We start from the raw sequence: 21,363 nt of genomic DNA on the forward strand, positions 1-21,363 counted from the left end.
TTCCAGTACCTGAGAGGGGCCTACAAAGCAGGGGATGGAGTATTCACAAGGGTTTGTAGTGACAGGATGAGGGGGAATGGCTTTAAGCTAGAAAAGGGTAGATTTAGGTTAGAGTTTAGGAAAAAGTTCTTTAATGTGGGGGTGATAGACCACTGGAATAGGTTGCTCAGACAGGTGGTAGAGGCTCCCTCCCTGCGGACATTCAAAATCAGGCTTTATGAGGCTCTGAGCAGCTTGATCCTAGTTGGGGATGTCCCTGCTTATGGCAGGGAGGTTGGGCTAGATGACCTTTGGAGGTCCCTTCCAGCCCAGACAGTCTATGAGTCTATGACAAAAACAGTCTAACTGAAGACTGGTCCTGAAATACCGATATGTCCACCAGCCACATAATTTCAGCATTTTGAACAAGGACCAGCCCTTCTTCACTCTCTAAGACCTGCCATGCAGGCCCCAAAGGCCATACAGGATATCAGTGATACCTCATTGAATGTCAGAAAACACGTACGGGTTGGTTATGAAAAGAAGTGGGCACTTTGAGTTGATGTCACTGCAGCTCAGACCAGTGTGGTATAAATCCTCCTACAAACAGAGTGGTCATGCCACAAACCATCAGTGCAGTTCCATGGGACATTGCCTTCAACACAAAACCCGCACACCCCCTAAAGCTCCTGTTTGCCCCCATCCCCAGGCTGGGAACTGATTTGGCAACAAAAACATGTATTTGTCTGCATTTTTATTGGATCTGTTCTTTTACGTGACTCACTGGCATAAAAGCAATGTCTGCACAGTACAGTGACAACGTACTTGTGGGCATCCAGGAGTCTGGTTGTGTCCACTTGAAGTCATTGCCACACAGACCCAGAGGCTTTTTAAATTTTCCTTTTTATTTGTCTTGGTTTTGTTTTAAATACATTTTTTCAGTGACTGAGTTCAAAACAGGGTCTCACAAAGACTTGCATTGTCACAGCCCATGGCACCATGAACTATGATGCTCAGGCCTAGCAGAGGTTAACTTCTTAAGCCAGTGTTACAGCTGAAACCAGTGTCCCGTGGAAGTGTGCCTTCCCACATGGCAATAAAACCAACAAAAGAAGCCTCCCAGCCGTGCCTACAATATGGGACAGAGAGTGGATGTTACTGAAATTAGGCAAGATGAGAACGTCTTCTGCTGAATATTCAGCTTGACCATTTACTGAGAAACCTATTTTATTAAGTGTATTTGCAATAAGGCAGCATTAACTTGCCTTCAAAGACATGATTCAAATCTCTGGAGGGAACTCCCATGTATATTCACGACAGCTACCCAAACTCACTTGCAGAATTTAGAAGCCTCCAACTGAGAAATGTGCCAGCAGATGCTTCCTGACATTTAATGCTAAACACCCTATAATGAGGCTATAAACAGCCTTTCACTCCAAAACATATGAAGGAATAGCACAAGACCCCAGGGAGGGAGAGCTCTGTAGAAATGGGGTTGTTGTTCCTGATTAGGATTCAGACAGCCCTCCCTCGTGTTGTTAGTTCTGGTTTGATTTGTTCTAAGTCATGTCAGATGTTTGTTGCACAAACAGACTCCCTGATGCTTGCACCATGATGGAGAATGAAAAATAAGAGGTGTAAGTAAGGAAAGGGTGTCACAGCCTGAGTCTAAAAGCAGCACATGGTCTTGTCTTTATTACAGCCCACTGGTGTCACAAGAACTCGTGACCAGTGCTTCCCTTTTAGCTTTTGCAATAGCGTAGTTGTCACCTTCTAGTGAATTTCAGGAATATTCATGCACCTCCTTCCCTTTGGCTGCTGTGAAAAATCTCGGTTTCCCAGCAGTTTGTTAGAATATCAGTGACAGAACCTTCAAAGGGACAATTTCTAAAGGCTTCTGGAGAAATGGAGAAATTTCTATCGTGGCTGAATACCCAAAAAGAAACCATTCAGCTCTCTGAACTGCCTTATTAGCACTTAAATGCAGAGAACATCACAAGAAAAGAACAATAAAAGGCAGGAGAGACACCTTGATAAAATATGAGCTAAAGAACAGTAATAGAATAAAATCTGATCCCAGTGAAGGTGAAGCTCATCCTCAGACACCCTCAGACAGGCATGTTCAGAGCTCATATTGTCAGAGGTACTTCAAGGCTTGTACAAGCTTCCTGCTCAGGTTGAGCTCACTTTTTCACATTAACGTTACAGGACTTTGAACTTCGAGGAGGTTCATAAATTAGAATTTGACCCCACACACCTACCTATGCAAACAAATAAAAGATCACAAAACATGTATTAAACCTGTAGTTGTTTAACACAGACAAACTCCTACAACTCAAAATGTTTAAAATATTATTGCAAGTGATCACCAACATATCTCTGTCTAGCATCATCCATCTTGTATTAGTTGGCGGTCTTTAAAACATTACAAAATAATTTTCTTGAACATACCACATATAAACAATTACAAAAGAGTTCATGAAGAGCAACACAGTGTGTAAAGGGGTTCAGATCCCCTCCAAAAGCAGCCTCAAAACACACCAATAGCCATTCTAGCACAGGAGAAGTTTTGGGAAAGGACTCCCAGAAACATAATGGTTGACGTTTATAATGAAGGACTGACATTGAAATACTCCCTCAGCACAACAGGCAAAGCAGAGTACATGAGATGCAGTTTCCCCCTGTGGAACAAGATATTGAGGTCCGTTTTCTGGCCCAGCATAAGTCAGAAACAAAGCTACAACAGTATGTGCTAGTCAAGGATTGGCCTGCGTTTTTGAGTTTTCCAGGCCAGGCTGCTGATCTGTAGCATCCAGCATACAAGAATACATTCCACTGCTTAAATTCCCATCTGGTGTTCACCCCAGCAGCTTTGGATGACTCAGTTTCCATCCTCAGAAGCTGCGGCCCTGAAGGATCCCTGATGGCACATCCCCTTCTAACAGCATGACTCTCACTGAGAGTCAGTTACAGAGGAGGCATTTATTGACTCTTTCATGCCTTTGCAAGGGAACAGCAGCATGGCTACCCAGGTCACACCTGGCTTTCCCCATCCACTCAAATCCATCAGGAATGGTGGGATGTTGCCCATATTTGCCTCACTGCATATCTTAGCAAAATCCAGATCTTGACTCCTCATTATCTGACGTGTCCCAAGAGGTGCCTGTAGCTGCTGAGACTGGAGTAGGTTTAAGGAGGAAAAACTGGGTAGGACTTATATCTTTTCTAGGACTTTTCACACGTTCCCATGTTCTTCTGAGCACATGAATAGTTTTCCCTCTACTCTGGGGACAGTACGAGTTAAGGTGATAAGACAGACGTGCCTAAAACCATTTGGTTTTCCCAGCAATAGTGTTTAGGCTTTTGAAAAAGAGCAATTGACAAATAAGAAGAGAAATAATTTCAACAATGACACCCCCAAGTACAGTTCAAATTCAGAGAATAATTTTAACAAGGATGTTATCTTGATAGCATCATGTGCCCTTCTCCCTACATATTTTTGGGGTGCCTGAGCGTGTTCCTTGCATGCTGCTGATGTTAGATATTGAGAGATTTGAATTCAGAACCTCTGTGAAGGAAGATAACCTGCAATATCCCCCAGCTACCAAAATAAACTTTTGGTTCAGCTTTGCAAAATCTTCAAACTTTTGCTCTCTTCCACCTCATCTCAAGAAGAGATAAAGGCTTGTTGTAATAGGTGCCCTACTTACCTGAGGCTTTCATCTCTCACTATTCTCTGCTCACAGAAGCTGGAAATGATTTCTGAAGGAGACCCAGTGCATGTGAATTTACAGCCCACAGAGCTGCTGTGCTTTCCGAGAGGGCTGGCTTCAGCACCACATCTGCAAAACTTCAAAGGAGTGAGGAAAGTTATTTTCTATTTAGTGCTCTAGTTTCCCTCTCTGCTGCCTCTGGACGCTGTCAGCCCTAGAAGATGTGATGTTCCTCGGGACAGGATCTACACTGAAATTCAGTGAAACGTATCAAAGAAGAAATATGCTCATAAGAGGCTTTAGTTTTCCTTGGAGGAGTTGGAGTGTGGAATACAACCTGTCAGATATATTGGCCCTTGCTTCAGACACTTACACATTCATATACGCACTTCACTTTGAAACTGCCACTTGGATCAAGAGGCAAGCCCATGACTGAGACAGTGTTCTCCTACAGCCCCACAAACAGGGAGCCTTGACGTTGGCAAAGCACGGACAGTATTTTGAGGGCTTGGATTCCTCCTCCCTAGTTTAACTGCAGTGACCATTTTCTAAGTCTCCAAGTATAAACCGTGGCTGTGTACCAGTTCCCACACTGCTAGGTCTTGGCTTAATATGTAATCTCTCATGGCTGGGTATCGTGCCCTGCTTTCCACTGGGAGAAAACTTGAGTAAATAGTGTTTCTTTTGGTGGACACTCTAGATGGCTGCACGGGACACTTGGGTCAAGTTGTTGATATGGACAGTGGAAGATGAGGTGTTCCATGCATGCCACTCTGCACAGCCTGGGGACAGCTCAACTCTGACGTGTTGACAAAGCTGCCCTTCCAGTTAGGCCTTCAGTTTGGGTGACTGATTTGATGCTAAGCAGTCAACATGGGAGTACAGGCTGTAACTGTGCAGCCCGTGCCACCATTGCATGCATTCATGAAGAGGCAGAAAAGTCAGCTTACCCAACAGCGTGGAAATTAATCACGTTTGAGTCGTTCTTCAACCTCGATGCTATTTTAACAATGACCTTTTATATGCAGTAAGGCTCTATCATCCCATTTAAAATATTTTCCCCAGGCAATCATGATTTCTCATTATTTTTCTCATGTCTTATGAGCCTTTGTTCTAAGTTCTCTACTAATGGACTCGTTGTACTGTATTGGAATACTTATTGGAGTACCCTGCCAGATTTAGCTCCATGGAAAAACAATATGATTAACCTGACAGGGAGAACCCCGTGGCTGGCTGGAGTGGCACTGGGCCAGCAAAACCACACCATTTGCAGGATACCATCCTCACATTTCTGCACAGCACCAGATTGTGCAGTGCCACTGTGCCCAAAGGAGGATCCTAGCAGTCCATAAGTGAGTGCAGAATGCCAACAGCTGACCTCCATTTCTTAGAGTTTCAGCAGCAAGATTAAGAGTATCTTTCTGGGAGAGGTGACAAGACACATCCAAAGCCACTGAGCTCAATGCAGATTTATCTGGGTGATGCTCTGTGGCCTGAGCAATGCAGCAGATTAGGTGAAATGATCTACTGGTCCTTCCCTGGCTCAGATTCTGTGGATGTCACATATACTGAGGACATCTCTGCTCTGGTGGAGTATATGAGAAGGCCATAATAGTCTGCAGTGATTTGGGCAGATGGTGGGGTGGCAAGCTATGAGAGAACTGGTGGGCTTTTCTGTCACAAGAGCTGATGGCTTTTAATTGCTTGAGAGGATTGCTTTTAAAACTCACGCTAGGGATGCATTCTGCCAAGTCACGCTTTTCTGTCAATCTTTTAAAACCATGTTACATGACTCAGATGAAACCCACAGCATGGCCAAAATTGGCTAGAGCATTAGCACTTGTTTTACTGATGCTTATTATATTTTAAGGATGGTGATCTGCAGAACAGATGTGAGCTGTTACCAATGGTGAGCTATTGCTCATTTGGGGATGGCACCAGATGGGCACTGGAGACTCAACAGCCTCAATGTTGAGGAGCAAAACATGTTTCTTTATCTGCCATCTGCCACACTGTGCGGAGAAAATTACAAGTGGGATGTCCTCAAGCCATGTTCCCTTATTGTCCCCCTCCTCTATTTCCCTATGGTTCAAACCTCACGGCCATTAGCTAGAAATTTTTAAATTTCAGCAGAATGCCTCGCTGCTACGGTTACTGCCAGTGGCAGCTAAATTCAGGTGCAGCTGAATCCTGCAGTTTTTCTCATCATCAGAAACAAAAGATTAAACATAGAACGAAAGACACGATTCATCTTGCCTGTCTGGACAAAAAATTTTAAGATACAAAATATAAGAGAAACCCAGTCAATAACTTGTCAAGGACAGAGAAAAAAGAGACTTCCCATGCAAAATACATCATCCTCCATTCTGTTTGCTGTTATTTTTAGTAGAGAAAAGCATGTGCTGACATCACAACACCTGTGAAATTTAAGAGTCATATATTATATATGTATACAGAGGCATCATTTTGTTGTAAAAGGGCCCAAAACAGACTGAGGGGCAGGGGGTTATGACCATGTGCCATTACACTGATTATCAGGCCACTATTGGGAAGCATGGCTTGTACATGCTGGCCTAATGACCATGGAAACCCTTGCTTCTGCTGGCACAGAAATGTACAAACCTTTAATGTGCAGCTTGTGAGTCGCCCAGCAGAAGAGGTTTGGTTTGTCACCCATGGGTTGTCACCCTCACGTTTCTCCTTTTTCAAGAGTGCTCCCAAAGAAAAAAAAAGTCACTGTCCTACAAAGCCTTGAAGTAAAACTTCCTCTGGCAGAGGTTTTGCTCTAATTTCCTTCATAACTTGTCACTCAGAGAGAACGGATTTGGTGGTATGCAGCGCTTGCCAGGCGACTGAAGCATCTGCACCTCTTTCATTCGGAATATAACGTCAGGAGCCTAGTTAATATAGTCTCCAGCTGAGAGAACCAGATGTTGTCCAGTTGTTCTTTTCTGGTTCCAAAGTCTACACTGGACTACAAGCTCCCCCTGCAGAAAAACACGCAGGGATTTCTAATGCAGCGTTATCACATTAAATGAAGGGCGGTTTGGAGAAATCAGCTGTGGTACAATAGCTTCATCTCCAGACCACTGACCATGGTCTCTAAATTCTGCTGATGGCTGTTTTGCTACTTCCAACGGGAAGGACAGGGGCAAGGAAGAAAATGTGCCAAAAACTTCACATATGCAGCATGTGGGGGCTGAGGGTGTCTGTGAGGAAATGGTTGTTTTTGTTTCAAAATTGAATACGAAATTTCCATGAAACAGAGAGTATTTGTGTCTTCAAACTCACACCCCACCCCACCCCAAGGGAATAAGCTAGTGCTGCTGCCAAGCTTTGACAGAAACTCTTAGTCTCTATTGTGTGTGTTTATTGCATGCATGATGGTCATCCTTAGAAATTTCCTCCTTTGATGAAACAGATGATCTGACCTAGGCTTGACTCCAGGCGCATGAAAATAATTCCAAATAAGGATCTGCAGCCTCACAAGCTGCTGTGCTTCAGAGAAGGATAAACTGACCATGTTTAGCAGCAGCTTAAATTAAAGAAGGCTTTTTGACTTCGTTGCCTCTTTCAGCTGCCAAAGTGATACACCTCTCTGTACATCTAGCTGTGATTAGGAAGGAGGTAAATCACAGTAAATTGCATTTTCTGCTTCTGAAGATGCTGACAGACAATGTTTATGTTCCTAAGATTGCCAAACGCCAGTGGGTAACAAGAGGGAGTCATGTGAAAGAGCATCTCAAGGAGGTGGGGCCGGGGGAGGAGATGTACAGCAAGCACTGTGAGTGCCATTTTTTTCCAGAATTCACATAATTCAGATATACCTCCCTGCAGGTTGGTTCACAGGGTTGATATTCTCACTTTATCTGAATTACAGCCAATAAATGGAAATCCTTTTGGCTGACAGTTGTCATTGCAGGAAACTAACATCTCAGCAATTGGTGAATAGCTGCTATTAATAATGGCACTACCAGATGTGACAACTGACAGGTGTTGTCACCACATAGTTACAAAGATGATAAAAGGAGTGTCTTGTTCTGGGTTTGGTTCCAATAAGCAATAAAAATACTAAAAAGAGCAACTCATAATAGCACTATTGTCCAGTGAATATTTATTTGTAACTTAAATGCAAGGGTAAGTAAAAGGATTTTAATTTCTGAAAAACAGAACAAAACACAAATCCCCATGCATGCTGAAAATCAAAGAAAGATAAATAAGAACTGATTGAAGTTCATCTGAGTTAATCTTGCCAAAGGAACAGGGAAAATACAAAGGTTCTTTGAAACACAGAGAGAGCACGCACCACTACGTACTTTGCTGTGGCACAACTCGAAGCTAGTGCTTTGGTCTCAAAGTGAAATCATTACTGGGCTGGAAGAAGTCTTTGACACAGTTTGTGATGGGCCATCAGTCATCATGAATGCTTGAGGGTGAGATCAGTATGTCCAGACAAAAGCTTCAATATCCAAGTATTTTGACTCTTACCTGATATTCCTTGAATTTTCTGTATGTTTATCTTATTACATAGTACTGTATTGAAACAATTAATGCTACATTTCCAGACTTGTTTGTCACCTGCAGGCTGACAGAAACTGCTCTTTTATTTCTCAGTGTACAGCTGCTCTAATTTTCAGTGTATTTGCAATGCACAAAAGGTGGCAATGACAAAATCAGGTCAAGCATCTCACGATCTTGCTTTTGCTTGGTGTTAAGCAGGATTATGGGTATGGAGGTCCCCCTGTGAGACTGGTAGATGCCAGTGGGGTCTGGGATTTGAGAGGCAGAGATCACCTGCCTGGTTTTCTGCCTGTACCTGACTTGGACATATTTAGGAGGAAGGAATTCCTTAAGGTGCTTGCAGAGTTGAGGTTCTGACTTGAGAACCTCTTGACCTCAAGTTATGAGGTTCTCTCCTCATAACTTGTCATGTTTTCTTGAGATTTTGAGGCAGCTGATGTGAAGGTGGAGGATCTCTTCAGCATTCTGGTCTAAGGGGGTGCAGAGTGGCTTTTCCTGGTGACTCTGCTGTGTCTGAAACCTGTTTCATGGTTATGGGTCTGAGGGACAAGCTTCGAAGAGACCCTGAGGTCCCTTCTCTCATATGCTCTTTTTCAGCAAGAAGGTGGTGAAGGACAGGCATATGAGAAAAACCCCATGAAAGGACTTTGCCTCAGAGCAACCACCATAGAAAAAGAAATGGCCAGAAAAAGAAGATACTGCACTATGGTTACTAAAGTTCAGACGGTGCAAACTCCTCTCATCCCCAAGGATGATAACACTGAAATGTGGAACTGGGCTTGGCAGCAAGGATCTATTCATCTGTGAAGGTGGAGGTTAAGTGGCTGGAGAATAACATGCAAATTATATACCATACCCAAGTGACTTCCAACTTGTTAGGCTGACCTGAACAAATTTCGAATTCTTGAAGGATGGAAAATAGACAAAAGGCAATGTGTGTTTGTCAAAGCTAGAATGTGCAGGACAAACTTGATTATGGCTCTGCTAAATAACTCCAGCCCTAATTTGTCAAAGACACACATTTCTGTAAGCTGGCTCCATCACATCTGAGATGACTTTGGAGCACTGGTCATTTGCTGAGTGAAATGCAAGATAGCAAGAGGTATTCAGTGTCATTCAGGAACCAGCTGAATCACACCACAGATTGCAGCTGGGCAAGCCAAATTTTAGGAACAAATCTGTCAGTTCAAAAGTAATTTGACTCAAAAAAAACCTCCAAAACAAAACAAAACCTCCAAAACTTTGCATACAATGTCAGACAGGAACTCTTGGTGAAACTGGAGGAGATCTGGGTTAATGAAAGGACTATAAGGTGACATAACAGAAATGGGCTGCGAAACAGGAGAAGCCCACGAAGGCAGAGACTGACAATGAGAAGTTCTTAAAGCTAGAGAAAAGCGATGCTAGAAAAGTTGTTCATTAGAGCAGATATAAATAAACTATGCCCATATGACTAGAAATGGAGAGTGCTGCTTAAAAGCACAAACCTAGCTCTTGTCTGGTTTAGCACAACAAAGTTTAGTGGAGAGGGCAACATCATCAGGAGGTACTAAAGAGACTTGACCATGATAAGCAACACCACGGTGCAAGAACAAGTGTTTCTAGATAGGCCATAAATCATAGGCAGCAAATGAAAAGACAGTTTTAAGTATCAGAGAACTGAGGTCCTGAAAACAAATCCTCCACTGCCTGGACTCCTGGTTTAAAAGAGGAGTTTGGTAGATTACACCACAACCCCCAGAAATGTCTCAGACTCAGTGTGTGTCCCATCAGGCACTAAGGAATACTACCAGAAGTATTGTTCACAGGGCTATAGCCAGGGTTTTTCCAGAAGGGAGGAAGTGAGAGTGTAAGAGGAGAAAAGGAGAAAGATGACGTGTCTTGAGAAAATCTCACAAGCAACCCAACTTCCTCTGCTGCCTCTTCCCGCCCCGCTGCTGCCCAGAAACAGGGAAACTGAATCCCATGCCTGAATTGCCAGTTGCCCCCTCAGTCTGTCCTAGCCACTCCCCAAACCTTCCCTAATCTCTTCCAGGAAAACCGCCCTCCCCACCTCTGCCCTTGGGTCTCTGCTCTCTCCCTTCACACACCCAGAAACACGAAGTCCTTTCCTGTAAGGCCCTTTTACTGCCATGACGTGCTCACAAGCACATGCCAGACCTTCTGGCCCTGCTACTCCACTCCCCCAACTCTTTTTTTCTGACAGTGTCACAGCACCGAGGTGGCCACAGCTTTAGGAAGGAATTTTCCAAAGACTAAAAAGTCTGTTAAGTTCAAAAGCCAGACTCGCTTGCTTTCTCTCTATTCTTAGAAAATTACCTCATCTTTTCAAATGAAGACTAGAAATAAAAGGACTTTTAAGAGCTCTCTACTTTCCCACCAAATCTCAGCCAGGTGGCTTCTCTCTCAGGTTTGCTCTAAGTAGTGCTGTGACTTTAAATTGCAACAACCTTTTGAACTTCCCCTTTTGGGTTCCTAGACAACATCTCCCTGTCACCTCAGAGGTCTGGCAGTGTATCTGACCCCTCCCCTCCCAGCAGCCTGCCAGTACCTCCTACTGGCACCCTGGGTGTGTTCCTTTATCTACTACTGCTGTTAAGATTAGGAGCAAACTGGTACCTTCAAAAAAGCTTCCTCCTGGAAGCTGGTCCACATCTTGAATGCTGGATGCTGTTCTGGGTCCTCCGATTTCTGATCCCCACATTCCTGGTCCCCAGAGCTCAGAAATTATCCATATTAAGGGAAAAGGTTCAAAGAAGACTAAAGTTTATCAAAGGGCTGGGGTAACTGAGTAAACTGGGACACTGCAGCCTCAAAGAGCAACGTCTAGCATGGGATATGATAGAGATCTACAGTATCTCCACCACCCAGGAAAGGGTGAATAGGACTAGCACCTGTCTGAACAAAAGAATGGAGGACATCCAACTCAGTTAGTAGGAATCAGGTTCAAAACAAGAGATAGGTCTTCATGCAACACCTTGTAAACCTGCAGAACTCCTTTTCAGGGGATCAAGGCAGGACAGGAGGATAGATTTGGACTTCCTGAACAGAAATCATGGAGTCATGAACATCCCCTGAGTTAAAATTACGAGTACCATAAAGTGCATCATAAGGAAGCATCGTTAGTTTACTGTGTTCATACTCTTCTCTGGACACTCGTAACCACTTGTTACCACTCTTTGAGGCAAGATTTGCACAAGGTGGACTCTTGGCCTGAAAGTATCCTACTCTTCCTACAGACCTTGCAGAAAGGCCCCAGGCAAGCGCAGTAAGACCATCATCAGAATTCCCCTCCAGCATCCAGCCTTCAGCTCATCTCTCACTTCCCTCTTGTCCCACCTTGAAAGTCACTCCACTCTGCAGATGACTTCTGGATGGGACAGTGGACAACTTACCACTCCTTGCTGTTTGCCACCTTTGCCATGATTGTTCTTGGAACAGCCTTTTCCAACTCAGGACAGCTGTTTCCACACCACATTTCTCAGCATACAGATAGAATACACGTTTTATAAATGTATTTATTAATTTGTTATAAATATTTCTCGAGTTCTATCAGAAAGGTGGGGACAGACTTTTTAATAGGGCCTGCTATGATAGGACAAGGGGTAATGGTTTTAAATCATTAAAAGAGGGTGGATTTAGAATAAATATAATTTTTTTTTCCCCATCAGGGTGGTGAAACACTGGCACAGGCTGCCCCCAAGTGTGTAGAGTTAGACTAGATAGAAGGAAGAAATTTTTGAGACCCTGGCCCAGGTTGCCCAGGGAGGTGGTCGATGCCCCATCCCTGAAAACCTTCTAGGTCAGGTTGGGTGGGGCTCTGAGCAACCTGCTCTGGTTGAAGATGTCCCTGCTTACTGCAGGGGGATTTGGACTAGATGACCTTTAAAGGTTCTTTCCAACCCCAAACATTCTAGGATTCTGTGATAAGTGCATATAGAAGATACACTCAGTGTACATCTGATATCTAGCTGTCATTTTGAGGAGCGTCCAGATAGAGTGAAATGTGCCATGTGCACAAGACAGTATCGTTACCACAGGTACAAGAAAACGCCCTAGTGGTTGTATCTTGAGTCTCCAAGGTTTCTCAGACAGGAAAGAAAATCTGAAAGCGCCACAATGAATGCAAGCCCAAGAAATGAGGCAAGATGGGCAGCTGGTTTTAGACAAACATGTTACAAAGCAACACTTATGGAAATGGATTGCATGATTAAAAAGTTCACAGACTTGGTTTGCAGGAGAAGCACTAGACTGGCAGATAAGCAATATATTCAGGAGCCTGGGATTCCTGGCTCAGTTAATAACAGCCAGACCTCTTTCCATGCCCAGGGACTTCTTCCCCATAGTCACAGACAGTGCTTTTCCTTCAAATAGCTCTTCATCGGTTTATCTCCACTGCAGTGCTCGCTGAAGCAACAAGGAAACATACTGATGAGTTACAAACCTGTGTAACAGCAGCTTGGTACTGAGGAGGGGCTTTAAAGCTGTGCTTGAAACAGCACATGGCATGGGATACACCACTGAACTCAGTAAGTTCCACATGATGAAGCCAGAAACAGAAATACAGCTGTAAGCTGGACTGCGAATTAACCGAGTTACTCACAGTGCTGAACATGTATTACCCAAGGAAAAAATGACATCTCCCATCACAAAAATTAGAGACCTGCATTATCACGAAATATGAGTCTGAGTTATTTGAGCTTGTCCTCTGGAAATGGGTGGCATCTCCAAAAACAGGAAGAGGAAGTAGTTTACCTGACATCGAGAAGGTTTATTCTCTAATCTCTTGTCAATACTATCTACGGAGTATTAGTGCTCCTATCAGACTGAAAGTTATGAATTGAGTTTGGAGCATAATTACTTTTCTACACGTGTTATCTGTGAAGTATCCACTGATTGTCTGAGTCTTTCAGTTCAGCACCTTTAGGAAGCTAGCTGAATACAAAGGACACGACTGCAAGGGCAGGTAGGAGAAGAAAAGGAAGTTACTCTCTGTGCTTTTCTGTGATGTCTCAGTGTGTTATCAGAAGCCACAAACTTCAAGGAAAGATGTCAGAGTTGGAGGGACCATGGAGGAGGGGGTTTGTCTGACTCATACCTCTCCCTGGTTATCTACAGCACCAAAGAAATACCTATGTACTAAATGAGAGTAATTTGTGAAGATGCAGAAGTGATTACACCCTATGGGATTTAGCAAACCCAATTACAGTTACCCTTCAACACACGACTTCAAATGCTGCTAGAAGAGTTTATTAAAGACTGTACTAACAGTTCTCATAACAATGGCACGTACAATGATTCAAAATCTTGACAAATAGCGTGGAGTTTTGACAAGCATTATTCTAGTACACCATGCACAAGAACAAAGCAGATGTGCTGTCTCAGAACTCTACAAGCAGGCTCATGAAATACAGGAATTGTATCATACAGCTGTAAAAGTGTCAGAATAGAAAAAAAAAAAAGGTCATTCAATATGCAGTCCTTGAATTTATTGACAGTATTACAGTACTTTATGGGCAAGGACTGGCTTGTTCCAGCTGCACTTTCCAGAGCACAAGAGCAGCTGGAAATAGCAAAAATATCCCCAAAACAATAAAGACTCTCCAAGAAACATATCTCAGGAGCAATTACTACTCCAGACCTTCCTGCTTATGAATTTTCAGTCAGAAACTCTGACCTCCCTGCAGTCACTTTGCTCAGGACAGTGTTTTGTTTTGCAAGAAAACAAAACTAGGGTGCTTCTTTAAGACAGTGCAAAAATATTTTCAATGGTATCATTAAATCACAGATTAATGACGATCAGCATGGATCAACTGCAGCACAGCCAACAGCGACTTCAAGGTCAGAAGCAAATGGACCTGCTGCCCTTTGGCCAGCACTCCAGACCGAGTGCTTGCAGAGGGGAGATGTGCTGCTCCCTCCCCGGCAAGCCATCATTTCTGGGTTCATAGTGAGAAATGGTCTCAGCTACTCCAGGGTAACAAAATGCTACAGAAAGCCTGCAAGTATTAAATTATCCAATTCTATGTCAAAAAAAAAAATAACAAAAGGATAGTGAAGTGGAAAAAGTACATAGCAGCCATGTTATTTGTCATGGCTTTAATGTTGATCCCTTCCTTACTGTGTTGGTCACAGCAGCCAAAGCGTGACTGGCAGAGTTCAGCAGCTCACAGCACCCCCGTGGTGATGCAGGATTCCCAGCAGCACGTGGGCATTTATATGCTCCGAGACACACCACCTAATTACAATGACAGGGCAGCTGCAGCCTGCTCCTGGACTGCTGCCTTCACAGCTTTTGGCTATGAGATCTGGGAGGCCCCTCTGCACTGGTCCCACTACTCTTACCCACACGTACAGCAGCCCAGCCACACCCATCCATTCATTTGGTGTGCACCCACAGAGCAGTTTGCAACTACTTTAAGCAGACATTGAGGCGTCTGCGTATCACATTGGGACACTGGTGTAATCTGTGCTGAATATCCCCTGGAAGCTCCGCAGTACACAAATTCAATGAGAGAGAACTGTGCTTTGCCAAAACCCCAAACCACTATTCTTCTCCCAGTTTCCACACAGTTGCGTGTTTCTATCGTAGCATGATTATGTAGAACCTCTTTAATGTCTGCCAGCTTCAGAGGATAAAATCACAGTGCTGCGTATCAACAAAACCCAGCATACCCAGCCTCCAATATAAAATAATTTATATACATAAAGCAGAATTTGCATCTTAAATAAGAAGAGATTGTCTCATTCTCTATGGTGTCTTACCCAGCTACTGAAAAATAAATAGTTCACATCAGGTTGATGGATTTGTTTCCTGTACACCACACGTGCGCTATTGGAGCTGACAAAGACAAACATGAAAAAAAAACTTCCGTAATTGATAAGAGAATCGTTGAACACTTGCACATATTGGCACAAGGCAGAAGAGAAAAGGGAACAAGACGTAGCTCAGCTCAGGTGCCTTCCTCTGTGGAGCGGGACTCAGATTTCAACTTCACAAATTCTCTGGCAACTTCGTCATTGGTTCTTTGAGAGAGAATCCTCAGGACTGTAAGCCCAGTCTCATCCATGTGAACCCTGCGCCCCAGGGGGCACCAGCAAGCACAGCTCCCTTTGTCTGCTATGTCTCTGAGCTGCATCACTGCGATCCCCAGCACTCGGTCCTCCCGAGCAAAGCAGTAATCCTTCACGCAGACCTGGAGCTCGTAGGCATCGGGGCCGTCTTCGTTCCCCAGTATGCTGAAAAACAGGCAAGTTTAGTGACAGCTTCTCAGAATGTATAAATTCCTCTCCAAAATAAAGGTGTTGGCAGCTGACCAGAGTGCTCTGACGAGCCACAGAAAAGTCCTTTCTGCAGAAAACCCTGGTCAAAGAGGGGGAAGTAAAACCTATGGCGTTTTCTCTGATTTATAGGTGAAAAGGACAATCTGGCTATTTACAAAGAAAAACTGAACAAGCCTTATCAGGCTTGTGTGTGTGTTAAACTGTGAAATGTGAGGAGCGGAGAACATTAAAGCCATGCTAATAGATTTCAACTCAGATGACTTTAGACATTTCTCCTTCTGTTAAGGGTTGCTTCCTTTCAGTAATTAATATTTTAATTAGATGATGTCTTTGTTAAAGATTCAGAACCTTCCATTAAAGCAAAATCCAATACAAGTACAACTCAAGCCTTTCTAATATTTCTAAACTTAAAAAAAAATAAATTTAAAAGGGACAAAAGCTCTTCACTTAGAAGAAGCTTGCCACATCAAAGAAAAATTTTATGCGCAGTCCCTTTCACCCCAGGATGATTACACCCTTTTGCTGGTCATCTCTCACTCTATGTACAGCTGGGTGAGCACTAGTCTGTATCTCCCTTCGTTGAGCCTTACAAAAAGGAAGATGCCTTTGTAGTGACAAAAACCAAATAAGAAGAGATCAATATTGGGTGTTAAGAAGACTGCCATTTTAACAGTGCAACTTACTACCAGTTCCAAGGGCTGTATCCTTGGAAATAAAGTTCACAGAGCATGTCCCACTGGTCAAGTTGGGATAAAAACACACATTAAGATTAAAAGTACTAAAAACACATAATGAACTTTTAGCCTCAGCTCTACCAGTAAAAGACACAAAGTTCTTTAAAATGATGGAGCACAGTAAAATATGTTCACAGGACACAGAATGGATTTCAGGAGGTAGCCAAAGGACACTGCTGGTACATAACAGACCTCAGTGTCCCACCCACAGTAAAAACTCCCATAAGCCAGCTTTTCCTGCCAAGACACTAAAGACTGGGCCAAGCTGCTGGTTCACATACTCTTTGGGGCCCTGAGCAGGCTGTTTGTGGAGAGCCCTGTCTGTCCTCTAATCTGCACTTGCCACATCAGATCCCCAGGCTGCTTTTCACACTTACAAGTGAAAGGTTTCATTGTATTTGGGAGACCAGTTGTTGCTCTTTGACTTGGTTGTGAACTTCCTCTTCTTGTCACTCTGATGGGGCCCAATCATGGTGATTTCAACAAATGGACGGAACATGCCAGATGTCTGCCACTTCAGGTCGTTGGCTGCCACAACTGGAAAAGAGAGTCACAACCCATTTTACAGGAAACACTCATTTACTGCCATTGCTCTGGACACCTCTAAACTCTGCTCTGTTTCCAGGTTCCTGCTTCACAGCAAAAAGTCCAGCTCACAAAACAGTGTCCTGACACCCACAGGGAAAACTTTTTTTGTAATACAAAGTTAAGGTTTTTTACTCTAGTATAAGTTCTGTGAAGGGAATTAAATTCTTGGGACAGCACTTCGCTTTTGCCATATGCATAGTCAAAAAATTAGTAAAAAGAAAAAAAAACAGGTATTCCTGCAGCTATGGGCAGGCTGCCCTGCCAGTTCAGTGCTTACATCTACATTACATATGAGATGGGTAAAAAAAAGGGACATTTTGGGGGCTGATATTAAGGTCTCTGTTGAAAAGGAAAATGAGACTTCAGGTAAGATAAACAAAGCCCATGAGGTCTGGGTAGTTCCAGAACCCAGAATTATTAGCTCTTTAATCCTCTTCTCTCTCAGGTCACTGCAGGGAACAGACTGAAGCACAGGAAATAGCTCTGAAAATGAGTTTTTGCATTGCAGTGTAGATTTGGCCAGAAGAGAGGCCTGAAGAGCTGTTTATATAAATCTTTGGAGGAAATTAAAGTAGTTAAATATGCTGTATACAAGCAAAGGAGACGAAGGAGGAAGAGGAAGCCTGGGATGAATCACTGCTTTGGTTATTTTGAGAGCAGCTCTTCAGGGGCCAGCATGGCCGCCTGGAGGGGGGAGAGCAGCCTGTGAACTCTCCCTGGCTGCAGGATCTCTCTGTTTACACTGGGTGATTTCGCAACGTCATCCTGTCGTGCTGCCCTGCTCTCTGCAGCACAGGCTGAACTCTGGCGCCTGCTGAGAGCCATCATCTGATTTTTGTTTGCTTCATGTACCATTGCCAATAAACAACAGGACTGTACATCGCCCTGTCACTGTCTGGGCAAGCTCATTTGCTGTTTCTCTACATGTTCCTGATGTGAAACAGAGGAAAGAATTCTGGATTCACATCCCATGAGCTAGCATCGAAATATAATGACTGCCAGCTGGGGACCTGCCTCGACACAGTCCCAGAGCGCAAGCAGTAACACATGCTTTGCCATACCTTTCACCGTGACCTTGTGTTCACCAGTTCCTGGGTGGGTGTACAGGTCGATCTGTATGGACACTTCACCCACAGGATCGTCCACACCAGAGCCTGTTGGAAGAAAAATTGACACACCCCCCCATGCACATGTGGATTATTGATCACTGGCACCCGTTGCTGGTCATGGCCTCAGCCAGACAGCAGAGCTTTGTCACGGCACCCCTTCTGCAGGCAGCTTCTCAATCAACACTGACAGTGCCAGGTCAGTGCAGGTAACATCACACTGGCATGCCCAACACACATAAACACCAACTCCTTTTCTACTCCGCCATAAAGGTCGCATCCTGTTGGGAATACTAGTAAGAATTTTTAAAGAATTTAAAAAACGGCCCCTCACAGAGATCTCTCCTGCCAAGCTATGGTGTGTACATGCACGCATTCCAGTGGTGGGTACTGGCATTCCTAAGGACAAAAAAACTAAACAAAACAACAACAACAAAAAAAACACAACAGGAGGAAGCTTAGGGGAAAAAAGAAAGCTGTTAGTGATTTGCACAGAGCCATAGTGCAGTCTCACCCTCCAAGAACCTTTTTCCATGTTGTATGTAAGATAAAAGTTGTCATCCTGACTGCTTATCTGCTTCCCCTTGGAGGATAATGAGAATCTCTTCACTGTTGTACACCAAAATTGATGAGAGAGAAGCACTCACAACTTGAATGCTTATTTCCCTTCATCAATTAGCCAGGGAGGAAATAAGATGAAGCTTCAGAGGGGAAAAGACAATATGCAACACAGGGAGAAGAATGTCATGAACCTTAAAATTTGTGTATTATAATGTTTTCAACTTTTTAACTATTAATCATAATTACTGTGCAATATGTGGAAATGAAATTTTTTTCTGCATAGGAAAGTTAAGATGTCATGTAAATTACAGAAGACTGCTCTGCAAAATCAAGTCTTTGATAGTGTAATTGACTCAATTTTTCTTTGACAACTGTCCGACCTCAGGTTGAGAATTAGGCATGCTGTTGTAACTGGGATACCTGCAGGATAACAGAGTACCTACAAACAGCAGTGTTATTTTGTCAATTCTGAGGCTAAGACACATTGCTAAGTGAAAGAACTGGTGCGTTTGAAATTCAAGATAAGGACCTTGAAGGATATCATTAAGCAAACATTTTGATTAGCTAGATCTAACACGTCAACTTTCACAAGAGCAGTCTGCATACAGCAAAAACACTAATTTAAAAACCAAGAGGTTGAGAGCTAATCTGTGCAATTCTCTGAAGAGAATTACATGGCACAGAACTGTAGGCAGTGAAAGGCACATTAATATACAAGTAAAAGTATCTGAGCAAACAAAACAGGACCTCAAATTATTATCTCATGGTAGATGCTCATTCTTGACCTGAGTACAACAAACAGCCTCTAGGCTGTAACATTTGTACATGGTCTTGAATGTACTGTTTTCTCCCTGCTTAGAAGGGCAATGTTCCTTCTCATTTGTATATAAGCACTTTAAAACTGGTAGGCTTAATTACTGACCTGACCCATCTGATGGTGCAGGTCTGTTAATTGTTGGCATTTTCCATGGGAACAGACAAGGTTACTATCACTGTATAACAAAAGGCCACACCTGCAGAAATGTCAGCTACCAAACACTTAGGTCTTCATTTTACTACTCTTTAGTGTAATTAATACATTATAAAAGAGATACTGATGTTTCAGAGGAATGACAGTGGTATCAGCCCATTAGTAGAACAAATTTTGTCTCCGCAAAGGTAATTTAAACGTTCAGAGAAAAAACAAGCTTTGTAGATGGCCAGTGAAAAATATTCTGAGCACGTACAGCTGTATGCAAACATATGCTTGCACATCTAGTGGCAAGCAGATTCAAGTCTTGACATGAAACTCTCATTGGTATTGTGATGCTGGAAGGTGAAACTGCAGAACTGAGCTCGTGCAATGGGTCACAGATGTGTTTCACCTAAGAGAACAAAAAAGACTTTGGACTGGAGAGACAAAATATAAACAAGACTTGATTTTTTAAGGCTCTCCCAAGTACCTAGACTTTTAGCTACCCATTTTCAAGCCAGATGGTTCAAGCTTAGCCATAACCTTGAGTGCACATCAGACATTACCATGTATTACAGTATCCCATCTCAGAAGGCCATACACATGCAAGTCTAGGGCTTGAAAGAACAATACACAGCCCATGGTAGAGGGTAGGGGAACAAGCCTGTAGCATCTCTCAAAAAACAGTCCACTTTTGAGACAGCTTTCACATCTCATGAATAAATCTAAAGCTCAGGGACAGGCTCCTGGGGGAAGGCACAGACTCATAAACCGTGCAAGGCGCAGCTCTGCCTGTGGGATGCAAGCGTTTGGTGGAAGTTCACTTCTGCAGGGAGCTACAGGGAACAGGTCTATGGAAAAGGTTTCTGAGCATGGGCAAGATGACTTCAGAAGCACGGCGGTTGGCTAATGTTGTTATGGTAACAACATTAGTCTTGAACGTACCCTTATCAGGAAGAACGTCCTCATTAGCGGTAAACCTAATACCTTTCCCATCATGCACTGAGACATGAATTCAAAAGGCAAGAAGCAAGCAGGATAAAGAGAGAAGAGTATGAATAACAATCCAATTAGTCGTGTTACTTAAACAAATACAAGACAAATATTCTAGCTCTTAATAGACAAAATACCCTCTTAGGTCTTCCACACCAACACAGGCTTTGGAGAGCAAGGCTGTCTGTGACTGTCCAGGGTAAAACAAGAACAGAATTTTTGCTGGCATAACTAAACTGCAAGCCCTGATCCAGCTTCACAGAGCAAACATTTAATGGCACAGTGCTATAGAAGCCTGCTCAGTAAGAAAATGAGGGCAACAGCTACCTCACAAACTGGAAGATGCAATCACTGAGCAGTGAAAGTAAGTGAGGCAAACAGCATTTCAATAGGTCTGCATGTAGCCATTTGCTCCCATGGGTTTGTGGGGAGTTTGGCTTATGGCAAAGGGAAACATCAGCCAGAGAGCTCTGGTAAGCAGACATCAGCTGTAAACACTAGTGCTGTCCCTGTGTCCCTCCAGTGAATGTGTAGATCTCCATGTCAATCTACTAACAGGGTTTACTGGGAAGGATATGCAACAACATCCTCTTCTAGCCCCAGTCCCAGGATCAAGTCATGCCTTTCTCAGAGATACTCCATCATTGATCTCACAGACATTAGGTGGTGTAGCTCTAGTCTTTTGTTGCCCAAACAGGGTCCAAAACTCTCAAGTCTTCTAATGTAGAAGACAATCTGGACCAGCTCAGTAGCCTACCATGACCAGTACCTGTCTCCTAAAGCAGCTGAGTCACAAAGAAATGTCATCAGTCAGCTATGAATATAATCAATGACCTTGTAACAAGGGTATATCCTAAAATTAGAGCTGCCTTTTTTTTTTTTTAAAAAAAAAAAGTACCCCCACACCCCAAACTTCTGTTGCAACCCTGTAT

General features: G+C 43.4%; 1 protein-coding gene across 1 annotated transcript in view; it reads right to left on the reverse strand.

Annotated features, from left to right (window-relative positions):
- Positions 1 to 14,726: 14,726 nt before the first annotated feature.
- Positions 14,727 to 21,363, reverse strand: part of LOC103780184 (protein unc-13 homolog B-like) — a gene marked incomplete at its 5' end in the record, with an annotated part of 20,828 nt that continues 14,191 nt past the window's right edge. Inside the window, 3 exons of the mRNA XM_008947840.1 lie at positions 14,727 to 15,452; positions 16,609 to 16,768; positions 17,881 to 17,973. Of these exons, the coding sequence (XP_008946088.1) occupies positions 15,167 to 15,452; positions 16,609 to 16,768; positions 17,881 to 17,973 (539 nt within the window). The remainder of the gene's footprint in view (positions 15,453 to 16,608; positions 16,769 to 17,880; positions 17,974 to 21,363) is intronic.

Source organism: Merops nubicus, unplaced genomic scaffold (genome assembly GCF_000691845.1).
Source record: "Merops nubicus isolate BGI_N331 unplaced genomic scaffold, ASM69184v1 scaffold29749, whole genome shotgun sequence".
NCBI lineage: Eukaryota > Metazoa > Chordata > Aves > Coraciiformes > Meropidae > Merops > Merops nubicus.